The sequence below is a fragment of the Hoplias malabaricus genome, chromosome Y (genome assembly GCF_029633855.1).
Source record: "Hoplias malabaricus isolate fHopMal1 chromosome Y, fHopMal1.hap1, whole genome shotgun sequence".
Lineage (NCBI taxonomy): Eukaryota > Metazoa > Chordata > Actinopteri > Characiformes > Erythrinidae > Hoplias > Hoplias malabaricus.
The window spans coordinates 25,083,023-25,103,203 of record NC_089820.1 but is presented as its reverse complement, the minus strand read 5'-3'; the positions used below and the strand labels follow the sequence as shown (position 1 = coordinate 25,103,203).

Below are 20,181 nucleotides of genomic sequence, written 5' to 3'. Positions count from 1 at the left end.
GCTGCACATGAGCGTGAGGCAGACAGAACTGCGCTGCGAAGCAACTTCTGGAGAGATGGCGCTCCATACGATGAGTCAGAGTTTGGGAACAAGCACCTGACCTCACTAATGTTTATGCAGTGTTATGCATGCGCCATCAAACCCTCACAGCAATGTTCCAAACAACCATTTGGGTTGGGAGTATAGCCTTCCCAGAAAAGGAGAAGCTACAGCGGAAAAGACGAGTTCACAGAGCTATCAGTCGAAGAAGAGAGTAAAAAAAACAAAACAAACAAACAAAAAAAAAAAACACACAAGGCCGGTGTGAAATCCCACATTCAGCAAAACTGCATTTCAATCTGCCGTGAAATGTGAGAACCAAAGGTATCTGGACGCACGGAGCTGCGGTAACTGAAGCAGCGCTAATGCAGTGAGTTACGCTGGCTGTAATGGAGTGATGCTCATTTCCACACACTGCGAAAGAGTGGAGATACCCGTTAAAGAACAGAGAGCGGAATAAACGAGATCATGGGTTATAGACCCTTCTTATACAGTGCTTTAAAATCTGTGAGTTCCTATAATTCGACTGAAATACTGTGGAAATTTGAGCTGCTCACAGTGGTCCGTGGTGTTTTGAACGTACATACGTGTGTGTGTGTGTGAGAAAGAGAAAGAGAAAGAGAAGGAAAGTGAGAGATGCCACATAATCACGCTCTACTCTGTTCAAAAGCCAAGTGTCTGCCAGACGCTTATAAAGCACAAGGGACTGGAGCAGTACTCTCAGGAATGAGTGCTCCTGACCTGGCTGAATGCCATCAGACCCTCACAGCAATGTTCCAACATCTCTTATTCCTGCAGCAAAGAGGAAGAAACACCCCTTTAATACCCTTCAATCTGGAGAAGGTGTCCACACACTTTTGGACAGACTTTCCATTTACTGATGCTGACCGAAAGCTCTAGTTTAATTCTGAACCCAGTGAGGAGTCCACACTGCAGACGGCACACCTCAGAGGGTTTAAGGAAAACCTGAACCTAAACCTTTCCTGAGGCTCATAAACCTGGCTCTAGACCCTTGTAAAAGTCCCTTACACCTTATAAAAATTAGCCCTAACGTTTAAAACACTGTATTTAGCTTAGTTTTGTATTTACAGCATGTTATAATGCACTGAAAACATAGAGATTAATAGTGATCAAGCTACATGTTAAAACAGGTTTCTATGTTATTAGGAATGGTTATTATGTTAAAATATAATTTTACCAGATTATAAGACCTTATAAAGGCACTTGGTTATTTTTGTAATAACATGTGTAATAACAAGGTTTTTATAACTCAGTTATAGCCTTTTTTATTATTTATAGCATGCATTATAATGTATGTATTATGAATATGTTAATAACATGATACGTCATTTCGCCATGCTTATAACACCTTATAATTGTATCGTAACAAGTTGTAAAAGTGTTTAGAGACTAATGTTGTGTTCCTAGAGCGCTGATAGAGAATGTGAGAAGGAGAGAGAGAGAGAGAACGAGTTCAGGCAGGCATGACGACCTCCTCTTTCTCTTTCTCCTCCTCCACCACCTCCTCTTTCTCTCGCCCTCTGGCCCACTTCCCTCCCTCCTTCTCTCTCTCTCTTGCTGTTCTCACACACACACACACACACACACACACACAGAGAAAGCTAATACACACATCAGCGAGTGTGGTGAGTGATTTACAGCAGCGAGACGTATATCTAAGCCACGAGCAGATGACATTACTGTCCCCGTCCTTGACCCCTGAGGTTTGAATCACTTAAAAACACCATCAAAACAAAATCTCGTATCTCCAAAACCGCAACTTTACAGGAGACGTTTAAAAAAAATGTCCTAACTTTTAAATGACATTGAAGAGGATTTTTTTCGAGCCCTGGACACAGTGTAAAAGGCGGTGTGTTCATTTAAATTTACACATAAAGAGTAAGAGAAATACACCTCAATATAAATGAAGATACACGGTGAGTGTTGTGTGTCCCTCTGCTTCAATGGGACACCTGATGTGTGTTAATGCACTGGCTATTTACTCCAGTGTGAGCTGTAAAGCCAAGCAAATGGCTGAGAAAGTGTGTGTGTGTGTGTGTGTGTGTGTGTGCGCCAGGAATGTATCACATTGTGGAGACCAACACCTTTTTTACACACTCACAATGTGGAGACTTGTGGGGACCAAAGTAAATAAAGGTTTAAAGGTTCTTTTAAGTATTTTTAGCACTTATGGAAATGTTCATGGAAAGTCCCCACAATTCACAAATACAAGACAGTGTGTGTGTGTGTGTGTAATTTTGCACATCCTGCATAATTAATGTGGCGTTCAGTTGTGCGCATAATGTATCTCCACAGACAATTACAGACCTCTGGAGCAGCTGCATATGAGTCCCCCCCCAACCAGCACTGGACTGTGGAGCAGTGAGGGAGCTCCATCCCATCCTTCGAGGCCAGAAGTGACCCTCTGACATCAGCAGCTGACCTCACTAATGCTCTCACGGCTGCCATCAAACCCTCACAGCAATGTTCCGCGCCCTAGGGTAAGGATCTTCCCCGAGGATGAAGAGAGAGGTATGTACAGATAAGAAGAAAATAATCATTGATAAAGCTTCAGATAAAATAATCATTAATGAAGCGCTACGCTCTGTTCCCACGGCGACAATAACATCCAGCTGATGTCAGAACGCATTAATCATTTCTCCGTGAACTGAGTTACGGCCGACTGACGGCTACCTGCCAAATAACTACACTGTCTGTCAGCACCTCCACACACACACACACACACACACACACAGCTGTTAGAGGCGCTCACACACCCCAATCTTAAAAAGGACAATCAGGAACACACGGAATAATGTCCTAAAGTATGTAGACAGTGGTTATAATGAGTGATGATAATGTTCACAGTGAATTAATGTGTGTGTGTGTGTGTGAGTGTGTGTGAGTGAGTGTGGGAAACAGAAACAAAACACATTGAGTTTACCTCAGAATAAATCCTAAGCTTAGATCTGGGTACAGTGTGTGTACAGCACTAAGGCTCACATTAGTAAGTCAACACACAGCTCTGATACTGAGTGTGTATGTGTGTGTGTGTGAGAGAGAGAGACAGACAGAGACAGAGCGAGAGAGAGACAGACAGAGAAAGAGTGAGAGAGAGAGAGAGAGAGATAGAGAAAGAGAGACAGAGAGAGAGAGACACTGAGAGAGAGACAGAGAAAGAGTGAGAGAGACAAATAGAGAGAGAGAGACAGTGAGAGAGAGAGAGACAGACAGATAAAGAGTGAGAGAGAGACAGAGACAGCAAGAACGAGAGAGAGAGACAGACAGACAGACGGAGAGACAGGGAGAGAGAGCGAGAGATGGAGACAGGAGAGAGAGAGAGAGAGAGAGAGAGAGAGAGAGAGAGAGAGAGAGAGAGAGAGAGACAGACAGACAGAGAGAGAGACGGAGAGACAGGGAGAGAGAGAGACGGAGAGACAGAGAGAGAGAGAGACGGAGAGACAGAGAGAGAGAGAGAGAGACAGACAGACAAAGAGAGAGAGCGAGAGATGGAGACAGAGAGAGAGACGGAGAGACAGAGAGAGAGACAGACAGACAAAGAGAGAGAGCGAGAGATAGAGACGGAGAGAGAGAGAGAGAGAGAGAGACAGACAGACAGACACAGAGAGAGAGACGGAGAGACAGACAGAGAAAGAGAGAGAGAGAGAGAATACACAGTACAGATCTATGTTGCTCCAAACTGAGTCAAAAAGTCAAAAGTCAAAAGGGACAAAAGTGAGAGAGTAAACACACACACACACACACAGGTACAGGCTGTAATTGTTGTAGTAATTAGCTGTAGTAATTTGCTGTTATATATCAGCCGCTGACAGAAGAGTGTAGAGGAGGTGAAGACACGGCTGTGGTCCTCGGCTCTGAGCGGACGTTTAGCTGAGGTCACTCTTCAGACCACTTCTCAAAACATCCAAACAGAACTGGGCTGTACTTTACACCTCTAACAATGGGGTAAAAGGTGTGGAGCATGTGGGTAAAGCTCGACTGTGTGTGTGTGTGTGTGTGTGTGTGTGTGGTAACATATATATTTGTGACTGTGTGTTTATGTGTGTGAGTGTGTGTCTGTCTGTGTGTATGTATGTGCGTGTGAGTATCTTTGTGTGTGTGTGTGTGTGGGTGTGTGTGTGTGTGTGGGTGTGTGTGATGACGGATTGAGAACGTGGCTTGCCTCAAGCTGTTTTCTTTTTTCACGGAAAATGTCAATCACGCCATGGTTTTTTCTCTTTTTTTTTTGGGCCGTTAAGAAAAGAACGAGAGACACAAAGAGAGGAAGGCAAGAAGCAAAATTACTTGTGTGTGTGTGTGTGTGTTTTCTGCAAGTTGTCGCCTGCGCCAAATGTCAAATACCTCGAATGTGCTGCTAACAGATTACTGAGAGAGAAAGAGAGAGGGACAGAGAGAGAGAGAGAGAAAAAGAGAGAGAGAGAGAGAGAAAGAAAAATGTCCCTTCTTTCAGAAAACAATGAGGACCAGAGGGAAGGTCATCTCAGGTGACCAATCAATACACACTGTGGATTTATTAAATCATACACTAAATACACTGTCAGAGTATACCACACACACACACACACACACAACCTAACAGCTTTCCCTTCTTTTTCACCACAGTCCCTCTGGTAAACTGAGCACCTCCAGGCCTGGGTGAGAAGGTGATATTATGGGATGTTGGTGATGATAGACGTGGTCCGACACGAGTGTTTGCCGCGTGTTAATCTCTCGCGCCGCGTGGGGGAAAGGACGGAAACTGGAGGCCTTCTTCACACAAAACTCTTTAATACAACGTGATCGTGCAGATGCTAAAAAGTGTCCGTTTTTCCTGCTGTAACCATAGCAACTCGACACCGGGCTCCAGTTGTGTAATGATTTGATACCGACTCCGATGTTTCGATGTAAGGAACTGCCCATGTTTCCCATTTAAAATCTGTAACACTGATGGATTTAATTCCCACACAGGCTTCTCTTCTCAGTTTGGTATTTATTTTCCACCTTAAATCCTGCAGCAGTAACTCACTCTATTTACAAATGAGATATTTGAATTCCCCTGCCACCTTAAATGCTGTAGCACCGGTCCTCTACATGCTACATATATATATTTATATTCCATTCCACTTTGAATACTACAGAAATAACAACCTCTACTTAAATGCTATTTATCTCTGCTTCCTTTCCACCTTAAATACGGCAGCAGAAACTAACATTATTACTGCCTGTTGTTCCCCATTCCGCCTTAAATGATGCAGACAATTTTTCCTACACAGATCTGATCTGAACTTCTCTTCCACCTTAAATACAGCAGCAGTATCTCACTTTAAGCACTGCTTATTTAAATTTTTATTTCTACCTTAAAACAAGCAGCAGAACCACACCACGACTAGCACAAAATATTATTTAAGAGAGGGTTAAAAAAAACAATATAAAACGAGCTGAATCATTTCCTCAGGCTGTTTATTTGAGTGTTATCAAGAGAGCACACATCCCAAAAAAGTGTGTGTGTGTGTGTGTGTGTGTGAGAGAGAGAGAGAGAGAGAGAGAGAGAGAGAGAGAAGCAGAAAAGGAAAACCAACAAATTGTAAACACATTATTTTAAAATTTGTAGCTTTCCGTTTTTATATCAACTGCTTCAAACTTTTGTTAAAATTAACATAAAGCCACCCCCTGAACACACACACACACACACACACACACCTACCTATTGGACTCTAATCAATATCAACATTCATGTCACACACAGTACACACATCCCTCAGCTGATGCAGACACTGAGGTTCCTCATAATGACTTTTGTCACTCTTAATGTTAATGTCACTGTTAATGAAAAGGCATTTGCGGAGGCTAAAACATGCAATAGTTCTAACTGCCCCATGCACATTTAAACTATATGAATGTGTTCATCCGTTGTGCTGAGGTCACCCACAACAACCCCCTCGTGTCAATGTGAGTGAGTGAGCCGAGCAGCTGCTGTAATCAAAACAGAGGCTGTGTCTTATTCACTTTTCTCTACATTGAGAAAGGCACTACACAGTGACCAGAGCGTACTGTCAGACGCCTGGTGTGTCCTGTTGATGGTGCTCATCAAAGCTACCCATGAAGAAGGGAACAGATCGAATCTGTGGACTCTTGAGAAGAGCAGTTGCCAGTGGCTGGATAACACCACTGCTCTCAGTGCAGTACAATGGGGTTCCAATCTCCACCGTGTGGCCTCCAAAGACATCAGAGGAAATATGACCACGATACTGTGGACCCCCAGTGTACACCCACAGAAGCATATGACAAACCGGTGCGCTACCATGGCGCTGGTGTTGAGTGTCGAGTCTGATTATCGTTTGTGAAATCCCCAAAACATATACTCAACCACATCTAAGTTCTGCATCATCGGAGCCCACCCACTGCCCCTTACACCGTGAGAGCATCCCATTACAGAAACACTCCATTGTTTGTGAATAATGGACGGATATAAATGCTTTTACAATAAATGGAATAGTAGAAATGCTCCAATATTTCAATAAATGAACCGATGGAATCTCTCTAATTTAATACTAAAGAGACCAATAGAAATGATCAAATGCTTATGAAGAAATGGACCAATAGAAAAGCAGTTTTAAAGCAAAAGGAACCAATAGCAAAGCTGTTGTTTTACAGTAAAATGGACAAATTTTACAAAACGCACTCATTTGTATCAATGGACCAATCAGAATTCTCCAATTTTACAATGAACGGACCAATAGAAATTCTCAAACCAATAGAAGGCTCCAGTTCTCCAGCCGACCAATAGAAACGCACCAGAAATCTAAATGAAGACGCATGTTTATTTCTAGACAGTGATGATGTCTGAAAGCTGAGTTCTTTTCCTTGTTCAGACTGTTCTGGAACAACTCGCGTCTCCACACAGACGTTCGGAGTGTCCGAGTGAGACAGGTCCGTGTTTCAGCCAAAACCAGCACCCAAACAACCCACCGCTGGGAGGTGAAGGGTTCTCACAGAGCCACTCAGGACGAGTGCATGACCACCTCTGACTGGTCTCTAACTGGGCGCTGTGTGTGTGTGTGTGTGTGGGGGGGGGGGCACTGTCAGAGCAAGACCTTGTATCTGCATTTCTGATGTATTGTTTCTGGGCCTCACCTGAAAACACCAGCTGTGCTTCACATCGTGTCCAAACACCAAAGCAAACGGACCAATAGGAAGAGTCCGTGTTTAGAGAGATACATAGTGTCACTCTGAACGTGACTATAGCCATGTCACATCTGAAGTGTTCTAATTCCTATCAAAGACTAAAACTCCCTGTGATTATCAGCCTAATGATGATAATATTTTGATTATTCTCCACTTTCCCAGTCGTCGAAACACATCTGGACACAGCTGCAGCAGCTGCTGCTGAGAGAGACACAGATCAAACGTATTTGGTGTCTTTGAGAACAATTACAACAACATGCTCCATCAAATACTAAACAAACAGGTTGCTTAAGAATACAGTGTAGAGTAACAGAGATGTTAATGTGTGTGTGTGTTTTCACATTCAGCACCATTTGCTTCGCAAACACTGAAGTGTAAACATTTAACACTGAATGGAAACTGTGGAGAGTCCTCAGCTCCTCCTCCGCTACAGTTACAGCACCCTCCCCCAAACTAGCCTCAGTCTCAGAGACAGAGAAAGAGACAGACAGACAGACAGAAAGAGAGAGAGAGAGAGAGAGAGAGAGAGCGCGCAGTGGTCAGTCACACACTCTTCAAAACTGAAGAGTGGCCCACACTGCATCACTCTGCTCTGAAATAAGAAGCTGGAGCTTCAGAGTCAGGGGAGCAACACAATCATACAACAACAACAACAACAACACACTGACACTGTAAATAAAACACAGTCACTGTAAACAAGAACACCACACAGTCACTGTAAACAACACACAGTCACTATAAACAACTACATACTGTCACTGTAAATAACACACAGTCACTGTAAACAAGAACAACACACAGTCACTGTAAACAACACACAGTCACTATAAACAACTACATACTGTCACTGTAAATAACACACTGTCACTGTAAACAACTACACACTGTCACTGTAAACAACTACACAGTCACTGTAAACAACTACACAGTCACTGTAAACAACTACACACGGTCACTGTAAACAACTACACAGTCACTGTAAACAACTATACACTGTCACTGTAAACAACTACACAGTCACTGTAAACAACTACAGTCACTGTAAACTACAACTACACACTGTCACTGTAAACAACTACACAGTCACTGTAAACAACTACACACTGTCACTGTAAACTACAACTACACACAGTCACTGTAAACAACTACACACTGTCACTGTAAACTACAACTACACACTGTCACTGTAAACAACTACACACTGTCACTGTAAACAACTACACAGTCACTGTAAATAACACAGTCACTGTAAACAACAACACAGTCCCTGTAAACAACTACACACTGTCACTGTAAACTACAACTACACACTGTCACTGTAAACAACTACACACTGTCACTGTAAACTACAACTACACACTGTCACTGTAAACAACTACACTGTCACTGTAAACAACTACACAGTCACTGTAAACAACTATACACTGTCACTGTAAACAACTACACAGTCACTGTAAACAACTACACACTGTCACTGTAAACAACTACACAGTCACTGTAAATAACACAGTCACTGTAAACAACAACACAGTCCCTGTAAACAACTACACACTGTCACTGTAAACTACAACTACACACTGTCACTGTAAACAACTACACTGTCACTGTAAACAACTACACAGTCACTGTAAACAACTATACACTGTCACTGTAAACAACTACACAGTCACTGTAAATAACACAGTCACTGTAAACAACAACACAGTCACTGTAAACAACTACACACTGTCACTGTAAACTACAACTACACACTGTCACTGTAAACAACTACACACGGTCACTGTAAACTACAACTACACACTGTCACTGTAAACAACTACACAGTCACTGTAAATAACACAGTCACTGTAAACAACACACGGTCAGTTTAAACTACATACTGTCACTGTAAACTACAACTACACACTTTCACTGTAAACAACACACAGTCACTATAAACAACTACATACTGTCACTGTAAATAACACACTGTCACTGTAAACAACAACTACACACTGTCACTGTAAACAACTACACAGTCACTGTAAACAACTACACACAGTCACAGTAAACAACAACTACACACGGTCACTGTAAACAACTACACACTGTCACTGTAAACAACTACACAGTCACTGTAAACAACTACACAGTCACTGTAAATAACACAGTCACTGTAAACAACAACACAGTCCCTGTAAACAACTACACACTGTCACTGTAAACTACAACTACACACTGTCACTGTAAACAACTACACAGTCACTGTAAACAACTACACACTGTCACTGTAAACTACAACTACACACTGTCACTGTAAACAACTACACAGTCACTGTAAACAACAACACAGTCACTGTAAATAACACACTGTCACTAAACTACACTGTCACTGTAAACAACAACTACACACAGTCACTATAAATAACACACTGTCATTTTAAACTACACACTCTGACACTAAAAACCACACACAGTCACTGTAAACAACACACTGTTACTGTAAGCACAAACAGGGAACCCAGCACTGAACTGAACTGAAGAGAGTGCTGTCTTTATTCTCTGTTGGAATGGAGCACACAGCTGAAAACCCTCTGCTCAGTTGTGTATTTTAATTACTCTGTTTCAGTTCGTCAGAAAAGGAACTAAAAACTGCCCACCTCTGGAAGCCCACCCAATGTATTTATAAAATCAGTGACCTACAATAATATAGTCTCCTCCCTTAATGCATCTTAGAGAATTGTATTAATAATACACATTATTAACATTAATATATGTTTAATTTACACATGCCTTACACTCACTTTGACCAACTATCCATTGGCTGATACTCATTTGAGAAGCGTGTATACAGTGGGTGGGCTCCTGTGTGTTCACTGTCCCAGACTTCGCTGCTTTATTTGGTTAATGTTCATCTGCATTGTGTAGTTTTTCTAAGTGAATCTATATTTTACATAAAGGTGTAAACACCACGTGAATTCCTCATTCGTATTATTCTTTAATCTATTTTGACTTGTACTTATTCAATGTCACTTTCTTTTGTTGAACACCTTTCTTCGGCTCGTGGAAGTCGTCCGTGTGCGTTTTTATTATGTGACGAGTCTTGGTCTTTGGATTCATTTAGAAAACTCCTAACTGTACTTCCATTTCTTTAGGTTAGTTTAATTATTTCTTGTTTATTTCCAGGGTCTTTAGCGAACATCGTTGTGAGGACGGTGTAAACACTGGGGACTCGACCCGAGTGTTTATTGTTTGCGTTAATGTTTTGTTTATTAATTTACTCTTTACAAAGTGACCTGTTGTTTACCCTCTCCTCTTTAGTTTATATCTGAACACAAACACTGTATGCGCTAGTCTTTATTTACTGTGTTCCACGTTCTACACCAAGACTCATCAGGCGTCTACTGTTATATACCATTAGTTTACGGTTGTTTATCTCTCTTTGCTCTTTTTTGTCTCTCTTTGCTTTCAGTAAACCTTTAAACAATGTGTATTTGTGTGTTTAGTGTCAGCGTTTCTATTTATTTTCATATTTTTATGCTGTTTTCTTTACAGACTGTAACCTCATCTCGTCTTGTTCTTAGTTGTTGTTTATTACATATTTATGTGTATTTTATAAATACCTTACATTCCAGTTAAAATCCTTTATTCCAGTTAAAATTAGCTCCTTTTTATTTCCAGTTTCTTTAGAGAGTGTCTTTTAAAGGACGGTGTAACGCCGTGGACTCGTCTGGATCCTTCTATTCCAGCTGCTGATGCGCTTTTATTTTGCATTTTTTAGCTCATGTATTTATGTGAATTCTGAAAACACTCACGGGTCTTTAGTACGTTGTGTCTGTCCCTTATTTATTTATTTTAATTGTTTACACCTTTTAATCTCACTAACGTCTCTCCTGTGGCGATGTAAACGGACTAGGAGCTAGTTCTTTGTGAATTTGGCGTGTATCGAGTCTTTGTCTCTCGTTATTTTTTGGTTCTATTTATTTTCAATTTTCTTTGAACGCTGTAAACACGCGTGTGCCCGTCTTGTTTGTTTAGTCTGTTAAACATAAAGTGTCTAGAGTAACTACGTCAATAATCCAGAGATGGCTCTGATTAAATTTAAGAGGCGTCTTTAAGCCAGCGGCTGCTGGAATTTGAAAGAGTGCAGGAGGAAAGACGACAGGAAAAACAGACTGGGCCGGAAGGAGGTTAAAAAATAGCTGTTGTCACTGATCTGTGTGGATCCACTGATTAATTTATTTCTAGGAATTAAAAGACGTTAATTAATTTACTTATTAGTTTTAAAGAAGCTGTCATTAATGCTGTAACAATGGCTATCAGTTTGATGTTTGTATTTGAAAGTGTTATTATTTGTGGTAGTAATACACATATTTTAATGTGTGTACAAAGCCCTGTTTGAACCAAAATTTAAAATAAAGGTTTTCATTATTATTATTATTATTATTATTATTATTATTAATATATTCACTCCTGTGGTAAATGTTAGACGCCCTGAGGACGGACACATTCTGTTAATTTACTTCTAGAAAACATACTCTCACCGTAACTTGGGGAATTTTTTTTTTTTTTTTTTTTTTTTATCAAATTTACCATTAAACATTTTTCAAACATGGTCTGTGCAAAATAAAGATTTTACAGTGTAATAAAATGCAGTAAAATATTGCTTTTTCTTGCAGTTCTTTCACACACACACACACACTTCATCATCATAGACAAATAAACAATGTAATATTATAAAAATATATTACGCTAAATTTCACTGAATTTATAACACAAATCTTTAAATGTGACCTGTGCAAAAGTTTGGGTACACACACACACACACACACACACACACACACACACACACACACACAAACACAATTCATTCAACCTGAGGACTGACCGACCCTTGTTTCACAAAAAAGGACACAAAGCAAAGATCTAAATAGCACCTCCTTGTGGAGCAGTTCCTTATCGAGTGAGTGAGTAAGTGAGTGAGTGAGTGATGAGTGAGTAAGTGAGTGAGTGAGTGATGAGTGAGTGAGTGAGTGTGTGAGTGAGTGAGTGAGTGTGTGATGAGTGAGTGAGTGTGTGAGTGAGTGATGAGTGAGTGATGAGTAAGTGAGTGAGTGATGAGTAAGTGAGTGAGTGAGTGATGAGTGAGTAAGTGAGTGTGTGATGAGTGAGTGTGTGAGTGAGTGATGAGTGAGTAAGTGAGTGTGTGATGAGTGTGTGAGTGAGTGAGTGATGAGTGAGTAAGTGAGTGAGTGATGAGTGTGTAAGTGAGTGATGAGTGAGTAAGTGAGTGTGTGAGTGAGTGATGAGTGAGTAAGTGAGTGTGTGATGAGTGAGTGAGTGAGTGTGTGAGTGAGTGATGAGTGAGTAAGTGAGTGAGTGATGAGTGTGTGAGTGAGTGATGAGTGAGTGAGCGAGTTACAGGAAAGGCATCGCATCTATGACATTTACATCAAATTCACACTGACGCGACAAACGCCACGGATCTGAAGGGAAGACTTTCACAGACAAATTAAAAACACAGAACAATCAACAACTACACGCTGTTCGACCGGAAGTGCATTTAAACTCTTACACACAACTGTAACATTCACCGTGAAGAAGCCCCGTTTATATCTTTAATATCACACACACACACACACACACACACACACCGTCTCCTCCTCCGCACTGAGAGAGCCCCCACTCAGATGAGAGAGTGTCAGAGCTGTGATTTGTGTTAAGCAGATATCGATCGCCTGAGTGCAGCAGACAGGAGGTAGAGAGGGAGAGAGAGAGGGAGAGAGAGAGGCTGAAGAGTACAGATTAGTGTGTGATTTACATCTGTCTGGAAATAAAGAGATGAATTTATGGTCATATTGAGCTCCTCAGTACAGCCCCCTTCACTGGGCCAATACATATATAAATACATCCATATCTAAATTCACACCGCCCTCTGACACATATCAGCCGGAGCTGCCCTGCAGTCTGTGTCCCTCTCTATCAGAGCCAGCATTAACTTCTTCACTTGTGGGTGTCGCTCTTCTGTGGGATCAGAGCAGAGAGGATGGTGTTCTTCCCCCACATCACCCAGTCTCCCAGCCTCATCCTTCCTCAGTTTCAGCCCGCTTTCGGCAGGTTACTACCACTGCACACGGGGAAGTCTTTGAAAGACTGTATTGGAGACATTCTGAACGAATCATTTTGACTGTCACAGTCTGTCTCACTGCACTCATTTAAACATCCAAAGCCCCCCTAGAAAACCTCTCTCTCTCTCTCTGATACACACACACACTCTCTCACACACTCTCTCTCTCTCTCATACACACACTCTATCTCTCTCAAACACACACACACAGACAATCTCTCTCTCTCTCTCTCTCTCACACACACACACACACACACACAGACAATCTTTCTCTCTCTCTCTCACACACACACAATCTCTCTCTCTCTCTCTCACACACACACACACAGACAATCTTTCTCTCTCTCTCTCTCACACACACACAATCTCTCTCTCTCTCTCTCTCTCTCTCTCTCTCACACACACACACACACACACACATACAGACAATCTCTCTCTCTCTCTCTCTCTCTCTCTCACTAAAATGTGATGTGGAGCATCACTGCATTATGACCTACAATTAATCACAACATGAAACACTGCAGACTGTACATTTTAACATATATTCAATTAAGAAAATACTGAGACAATTCCAAAAATTAAATTTACTCATTGCTTTCACTGGCGAAAATATTAAATAAGGCAGAAATGTAATAATAATAATAATAATAATAATAATAATAATAATAATAATAATGATGATGCAAGGATTTATGGCAAGGAGCCATATTTGACATTTATAAGAGATGGCCTGAGTTAATTAAAGTAGATGAATTAGATCTGAAATTAAGTAAATAATAAATATCTACTTTGCTACCTGTTGTGAAATAAATGATAATAAATGTGTGTGAACGGTAACAGCTCTAAGTTGAGTGTAGGTCACTGTTCCGCTGTAACTCGCTGTTTGTGAGAAACACTGAAGCGGTCGCAGCTGCGGAGGACTTTTATTTTTTATCATATTTTCAGTAAAAACCACGGGGATGAAGACGCAAATTTACAAGTAATTCTACTGCCACCTGAAATCACACACTAAACTTTTACGCTATAAATATCACAATAAAAGTCTAAAGAGTGCCGCTAAATTTCTAAACATTTTAATTTTTTAGTTTTTAATTTTAAAGCAGTTTTACTGGCGCCAAAAGTCACATTCTAAACATCTACACAGTAACATCGGTTTAAATTTAACATATTTATAGTTCTATCATTTTTTTTAACACTAAAATTCCGTTTTTTTAGTGAATTAATTCAAATGTGATTGTTCATTCATAAAAATCAAATACTGTAAATCTTCCAAATTCATTTTATTATCAGCACAAATAATAATAATAATAATAATAATAATAATAATAATTTTTTTGAAATTTTTGAAATACTTTTATAGTACTTTTTAAATTTTGAAGTACTTTTATTTTGCTCTGCCTCTTGTATAATATTATACTTTGAACTATTGGGACTCCTGCACTTTTTTTTTTATTTGTAGTAGAATTTTCAAAACGTATTTATTATTTATATTTAAATATTTTGTCTTGGTTAAAACTGTTTAATTTTAACATTTAAAAACTATTTAATATGATACGCCTGCCGTTCGCTAAAACAAATTCCTTCTACATGCAGCTCTCTGAGAAACACCGGAACATACATTTGATTCTGATTTGGAATCGAATTATTTTTTTTTTTATCTGAAAATTTGAGCTCGCGAGCTTTTCGAGTTCCTCGCGTGTCATCAACTCTGAAATAACGGAAAGTTCTTAGTGGGATTATCCCGAGATAATGTTAAACACACACACACACACAGAGGGAGAGAGAGAGAGAGAGAGAGAGAGAGAGGGAGGAAATCTCTCCAGCTCGAGATTAATTAATCTAGCGCGCGCTGTTGTTGTGAGAGTGAAAAGCGAGATAAAGAAAGCAGCGGGAGGTGTTTACTCTGCAGCGCGTGCCCTTTGCAGAGCCCTCTCTTTCTGCGGTTTCACGCGGACATAAACTTAAACCCGTAAAATAGTCTCAATCCTTGAGTAAACCTTGAGTCCCGCGACGCGTTGAGAGCCGCGCGCTCGTCAATCACACGCCTTTTCACTGCTTACGTTTTTTATGAAGGTTTTCAGGTTCCTTTCCACACGTTAGAGACACGGACGCTGCTTTCGCCTTCTGTTATTTACTTTATTTTTTATCGGACCTAAAACAATACAATTAGACAACACAGCTTTGTGTGTTATTAATCACAAAATACTAATAAATAAAATAAATAATTAATAAATAACAGTAACAACGAGGTACTTTTAATTTGAAATCTATTTTCCAATCACCTCAAGTCGCCTTAGTGGCTTCGTTGATTTCCACTTTGTCTAAAAATACAACAGAAGCACATTTATAACACCATAACCATTTAATAAGTAATAATATTATTCATAATTAGTTTTTAAACAAAACTGAGATACAAATTCCTAAATATAAAATTATGCTAAATAATTAGCAAGAGTTGTTGGCTCAGTAAAATTAACAATATAATAATAATAACACTACATGTGTTCTTGGTGCATTCAAATGGTGCAAACAGGCTTCTATGGGGTAAAAAATATATAACACTCAGCACTTCCTATTTCAGAGAGGTCTCTCAAGGCTAAGGAGGTACTTGCCATTAATGTGTGTGTGTGTGTGTAAGGGGGAGAGAGAGAGAGAGAGACAGAAAATGTTTCACACAGCAATATATCAATGCACAGGTCCGATGCCCCCACCCACCCCAAACAAATAATTACCCCAACCTTAAAGTGTACACGCGAGAACATTTACCTTCTTTGATGGAGCCCTGTCCTTTAGCCTTTTCCCACGCTCCCAGTGACTTGTCCTCTTCCGAGTTTTCCAGAAGGCTCTTGTCGCTGGGCACATACCAGGTGGCGTGCTGCTCGGCCATGAGTGTGTCCAGGTCGATTGTGCCCACCGAGCCCTTTCCGGCATCCGGGCTACAACTGGCGAGGTCTACGTCTCCGCTCTGTCCATTGCAGTCCGTTGCTTTCTTGCTGTTCTTCACGGCAAGAGGCTGGTCCTCGGAGATGCTGAACTGCTGCCTCTGAAGCTGGATCTGAGCCTGCAGTATCTCCAGGGGGTGGATCTCGTCCTGGCCCGAGGTGCTGGAGGGCGTTCTGACCTGCTCCATGCCCGGCGTACCTGGGTGACCTGGGTGGCCTACTCCTCCGTAGCCCTCTGACGTTGAGGTAGTGTGGTTGGCGAGGCCTATTCCCTGCCCTTTCTGCCCACCCATCAGCCCGTTGTCCAGTCTCTGCAGCTTGGGTGAGCCACCCTTCGCTGAGGCGCCTGCATCCGAGCTGGACGAGACCTCGTCTTCGTTGCTGAAGTGGGGGCCGATCTCGTCCGGGAACTCGACCCGAGGCGAGCAGTCGGCCGACTTTGACACGCTCTGGATGCCGCTGTCTAGGGACGACATCAGGTCAGCAGCTTGATCGCCCAGCATCAGGTCACCCCCCTTCCCCCAGGATGGCGATGTGATGGGTTTTTCGTGAGGTGTGCCCCCACCCCTCTCTCCGCTGCCAGCTGCTGCTGTGACCTGCTGGCCGGGACTCACAACAGGGTTGCCATTGTCGGAGGGGAAGAAAATCCCAGGGCTCACATGGCCACTGTCCCTCTTCCTCCTCCCTCTCCCTCTCCCGCTCCCTGTTGCCGCTTTCCCCTCATTGCAAGGGGTAGCGTCCATGTTGTAACCTGGGGAGAGGGCGCTGGCTTCCCCCTGCACCGTCTGGTTTGGCCCCGCCGGCTTAGTGTTGCCATTGCTAGCGCTAGGCATCTGGGTTGTCTGGGGTGTGGCTCCACCCGGGAAGAATTCTGGCCCAGTGCTGCTTGTCCCATTGGCCGTACTGGTATTCACATCCTGCTCGGTTTGACTCAGCTTTCGTTTCCCCTCTCCCTGGCTCTTCTTGTTGAATGTCACGTTGAGGTTAGGGGCCCCCAGGCTGGCGATCATGTTCTGGCAGGCGGTGGAGAGTGCCGCTAGGCAGCTCTGTCCAAACACACTGTCCTTGCTGCTTGTTTTGTTAAAACTCCCCAAAGAGAGAGCCCCCAATTTGCTGACAGAGGAGCGCTGGCCAGCTGGAAACTCTGACTGTGAGGCATAACTCCCTGGAGAGGTGCTCACACCCTGGGCATTATTGTGTGGTGCCCCCTGTCGACTGGACCCCCCAAAAGGAAAAGAGGGTTGGGCACCCATGGGTGGCCCTGAAAAGTCATTTGGACGTCTTTCCGATGGCGTGTTGGGCAGCCCCACACCGGCCCCGGGTGACTGCATTTGTGCCAGGTTCCCCATGCCGTTTCCAAATTGCGGATGTATGCTGGGTGAGTGTAAGGGCTGCACGTGGCCCTCTCCAGGTATTCTCATAGGGTCCTGCATGCCCAGACCATTGACACCTGGCCTAAACATCATGGCAGCACCGTTTTGCATATCATGAGCGCCTGCCTCGCCACCCGGGCCACCCATACGCCTCCCCAGCATCTCCCCTGGTGGGTGTGGCCCAGGAAACCAGCCACTTTCAGGAGCCATGTGGGGATTCTGCCCATCAAAGTTCACCATCCTCCCAGCGCTGTCTCTCTCAAAGCCCCCCACGGGACCTCCGTGAACCATAGGGCCCTGAGGGACATCTCCGTGGTGACCGAGCTGCTGCAAGTTGGGCTGTCTCATTCTCTGCTGCTGACTCCGAGAGGCCATCTGCTTGATCATCATGGCGGCGTTCTGCCTCTGCTGCAGCGACTGCTGCTCAGGGCCGGGGTGTTGCAGCGGCGGGCCTGGGGGAAACCCATCAGAAACAGGGGGAGTGAACTCTCCAGGAAGGCCCGGGTAGGCCGAGGGAGAGATGTGGTTCTCCATACCGGGCGGGTTGTGCATTCCGCTGTTCCAGGAGCCGCAGCCCTCCCCTCCGTGGGCGTTGGGGAAGTCAAACCTAGGCCTTTTAGCCACATTCAAATACGGGGCGTCAAAGTGCTGCAGCCTCTGACTGGGAGGCTGCTGGGGAGGAGGGGGCTGCTGTTGCATATTGAACATGGGGTCCCCGTAGGGGTTCATCCCTCTGTTCTCCAGTCTGTGAATCGGGTATTCAAACTGGTTGTGCTGGCCAGGCATCATGACGCCGCCCTCCTGCATGCTGGCATTGGCCGAGCCGGCCTCGGGCTGCGGGGGCCGCGGGAGGGAAGGTGGGCAGGGGTTTTGTCGGCCCATCAAGCCTGTCTGCTGCTGCTGCATGAGGGGATGCCTGGCACCGGGCTCCATGCCCACTGGAATTTTGCGCCCTCCTCCGAACCCCCGATCAAAGAACACACTGTGCTGGGCCGGGGGCTGTGGCTGCTGCTGCTGAGGAGGGGCTTGGGGGTGTCCTTTAGAGATGCCCTGCATTCCTGAGGCCCGGGACAGGCCTGGGTTTCCAGGAAAACTGGCCCCTGGCACCTGCCTCCCTCCACCAAAGTGGGGGAGCTGGGAATCTGGCTCGGAGGGGGAAAACACAGATACGTCAAAATGTCCAGAGGGCTCGTTGGGATAGCTGTAGTCCAGGCCTTCGACGGCGCCCTGAGGGGGCATGCGTCTGGACTCTAGGTTGTGGGTTTCCGAGGACGTGGAGGAAGAGGAAGGAAGGCCATGAAAGGAGGCAGCCCGGTTCGGGGACTGGTCGAGGGGCAGGCAGGGGGCTGGGACTGGGTGGTTTCCGCCGGAGGGTCCGTGGTGTTGGAAGTCAGGCATCGAGCCTGGCCTTTGCTGCTGCGTTTGCGGCTGTTGCTGAGGAAACCCGTCCCCGGACTGGCCTTCTGAGAGCGGGTCGAACCCATCTGCGAATCCCTGCTGGGGGCCCATACCGGGGCCATAACCCATTATCCTACCTCCGTGTAAGCAGGAGGATCCAGGGCCTGGGTCCCCGAAGTTTCCCCCAAAGTGTGGGTGGTGTTGGTGGGGGTGAGCCTGGTGGCCGTGGGGGTGGTTGTGAGGTTGCTGGTTGTTAAAGAAGCCGTGCATTGGCGCTTGCTGTTGTTGCTGCTGCTGCTGTTGCGGTTGTTGCTGGAGTCCTGCCGCGTGCATGTCCGAGTGTCCCCGCGCGTGGAAACCACCGTACTGCTCCCCTCCGTTCATGTTCATGTTGAGCGCGAGCATTGGGGGCTCGTTAAGGGCGCCCATACCGGGCTCGACCGGCCCTGGAGCCCTGGCGTTGTAGTGCGAACTCATGCTTGCTCTCGGCTGGCTGAAGTTCTTCTCGGTTCTGACGCTGCGTAACGGGGGACCGAACGGATCCAGTCCAAACATCCCGGGATCAATCCCGCATGACGGCCAGCGTTTCCCAGCGTCCGTCCGCCGGTTGCTCACGAGCGCGGTCCGCGCGGCGAAGGAAGAAATGAGGCGAAAATTGAGCGCGAGGAAAAAAATATATATAATAATAATAATAAAACAAAGGATAGTGTGTTTAATATTATTAATAAAAAATAAGATGTAAATAATTTGTTTTAAGTATCTGCGCGAGAGCGAAGACAAAGCAATATCCGAGAAACTCAGCGGTGGAGGGTTTTTCTCTTTCTTTTTTCTTTCTTTGTTTTTTGCTTCTTTTTCACAATAAAATCACGGCGTGTTGGGAAAAAAAACGTAAAAAAAAAACTAGCAGAATTTTAAAAAGTATTCCGTCCTTTGAATAAAGAAAAACAAAGTTCACAACTGCTGCCAATGCGCGTGCAACAAAACGGAGGGGTCACAACGCAGCTCCGCGAGACCATTTCTCCTCCTCAACCACAACAACAACAAATAAACAAATAAACAAAGCGTGATAATAATCCCACTCTCGCGTTTCCGCTCAAATGTCCTCGAGATCCTCACCGGAGGCGCGTGCAGGCGAGGT

The 20,181-nt window shown here is 44.0% G+C and overlaps 1 protein-coding gene across 1 annotated transcript in view; it reads right to left on the bottom strand.

Annotated features, from left to right (window-relative positions):
• LOC136678918 (transcriptional activator MN1-like) overlaps positions 1 to 19,626 on the bottom strand; it is a 24,821-nt gene extending 5,195 nt beyond the window's left edge. Inside the window, exon 1 of the mRNA XM_066657107.1 lies at positions 16,097 to 19,626. Within this exon, the coding sequence (XP_066513204.1) occupies positions 16,097 to 19,598 (3,502 nt within the window). The 5' untranslated portion in view covers positions 19,599 to 19,626. The remainder of the gene's footprint in view (positions 1 to 16,096) is intronic.
• Positions 19,627 to 20,181: the final 555 nt, after the last annotated feature.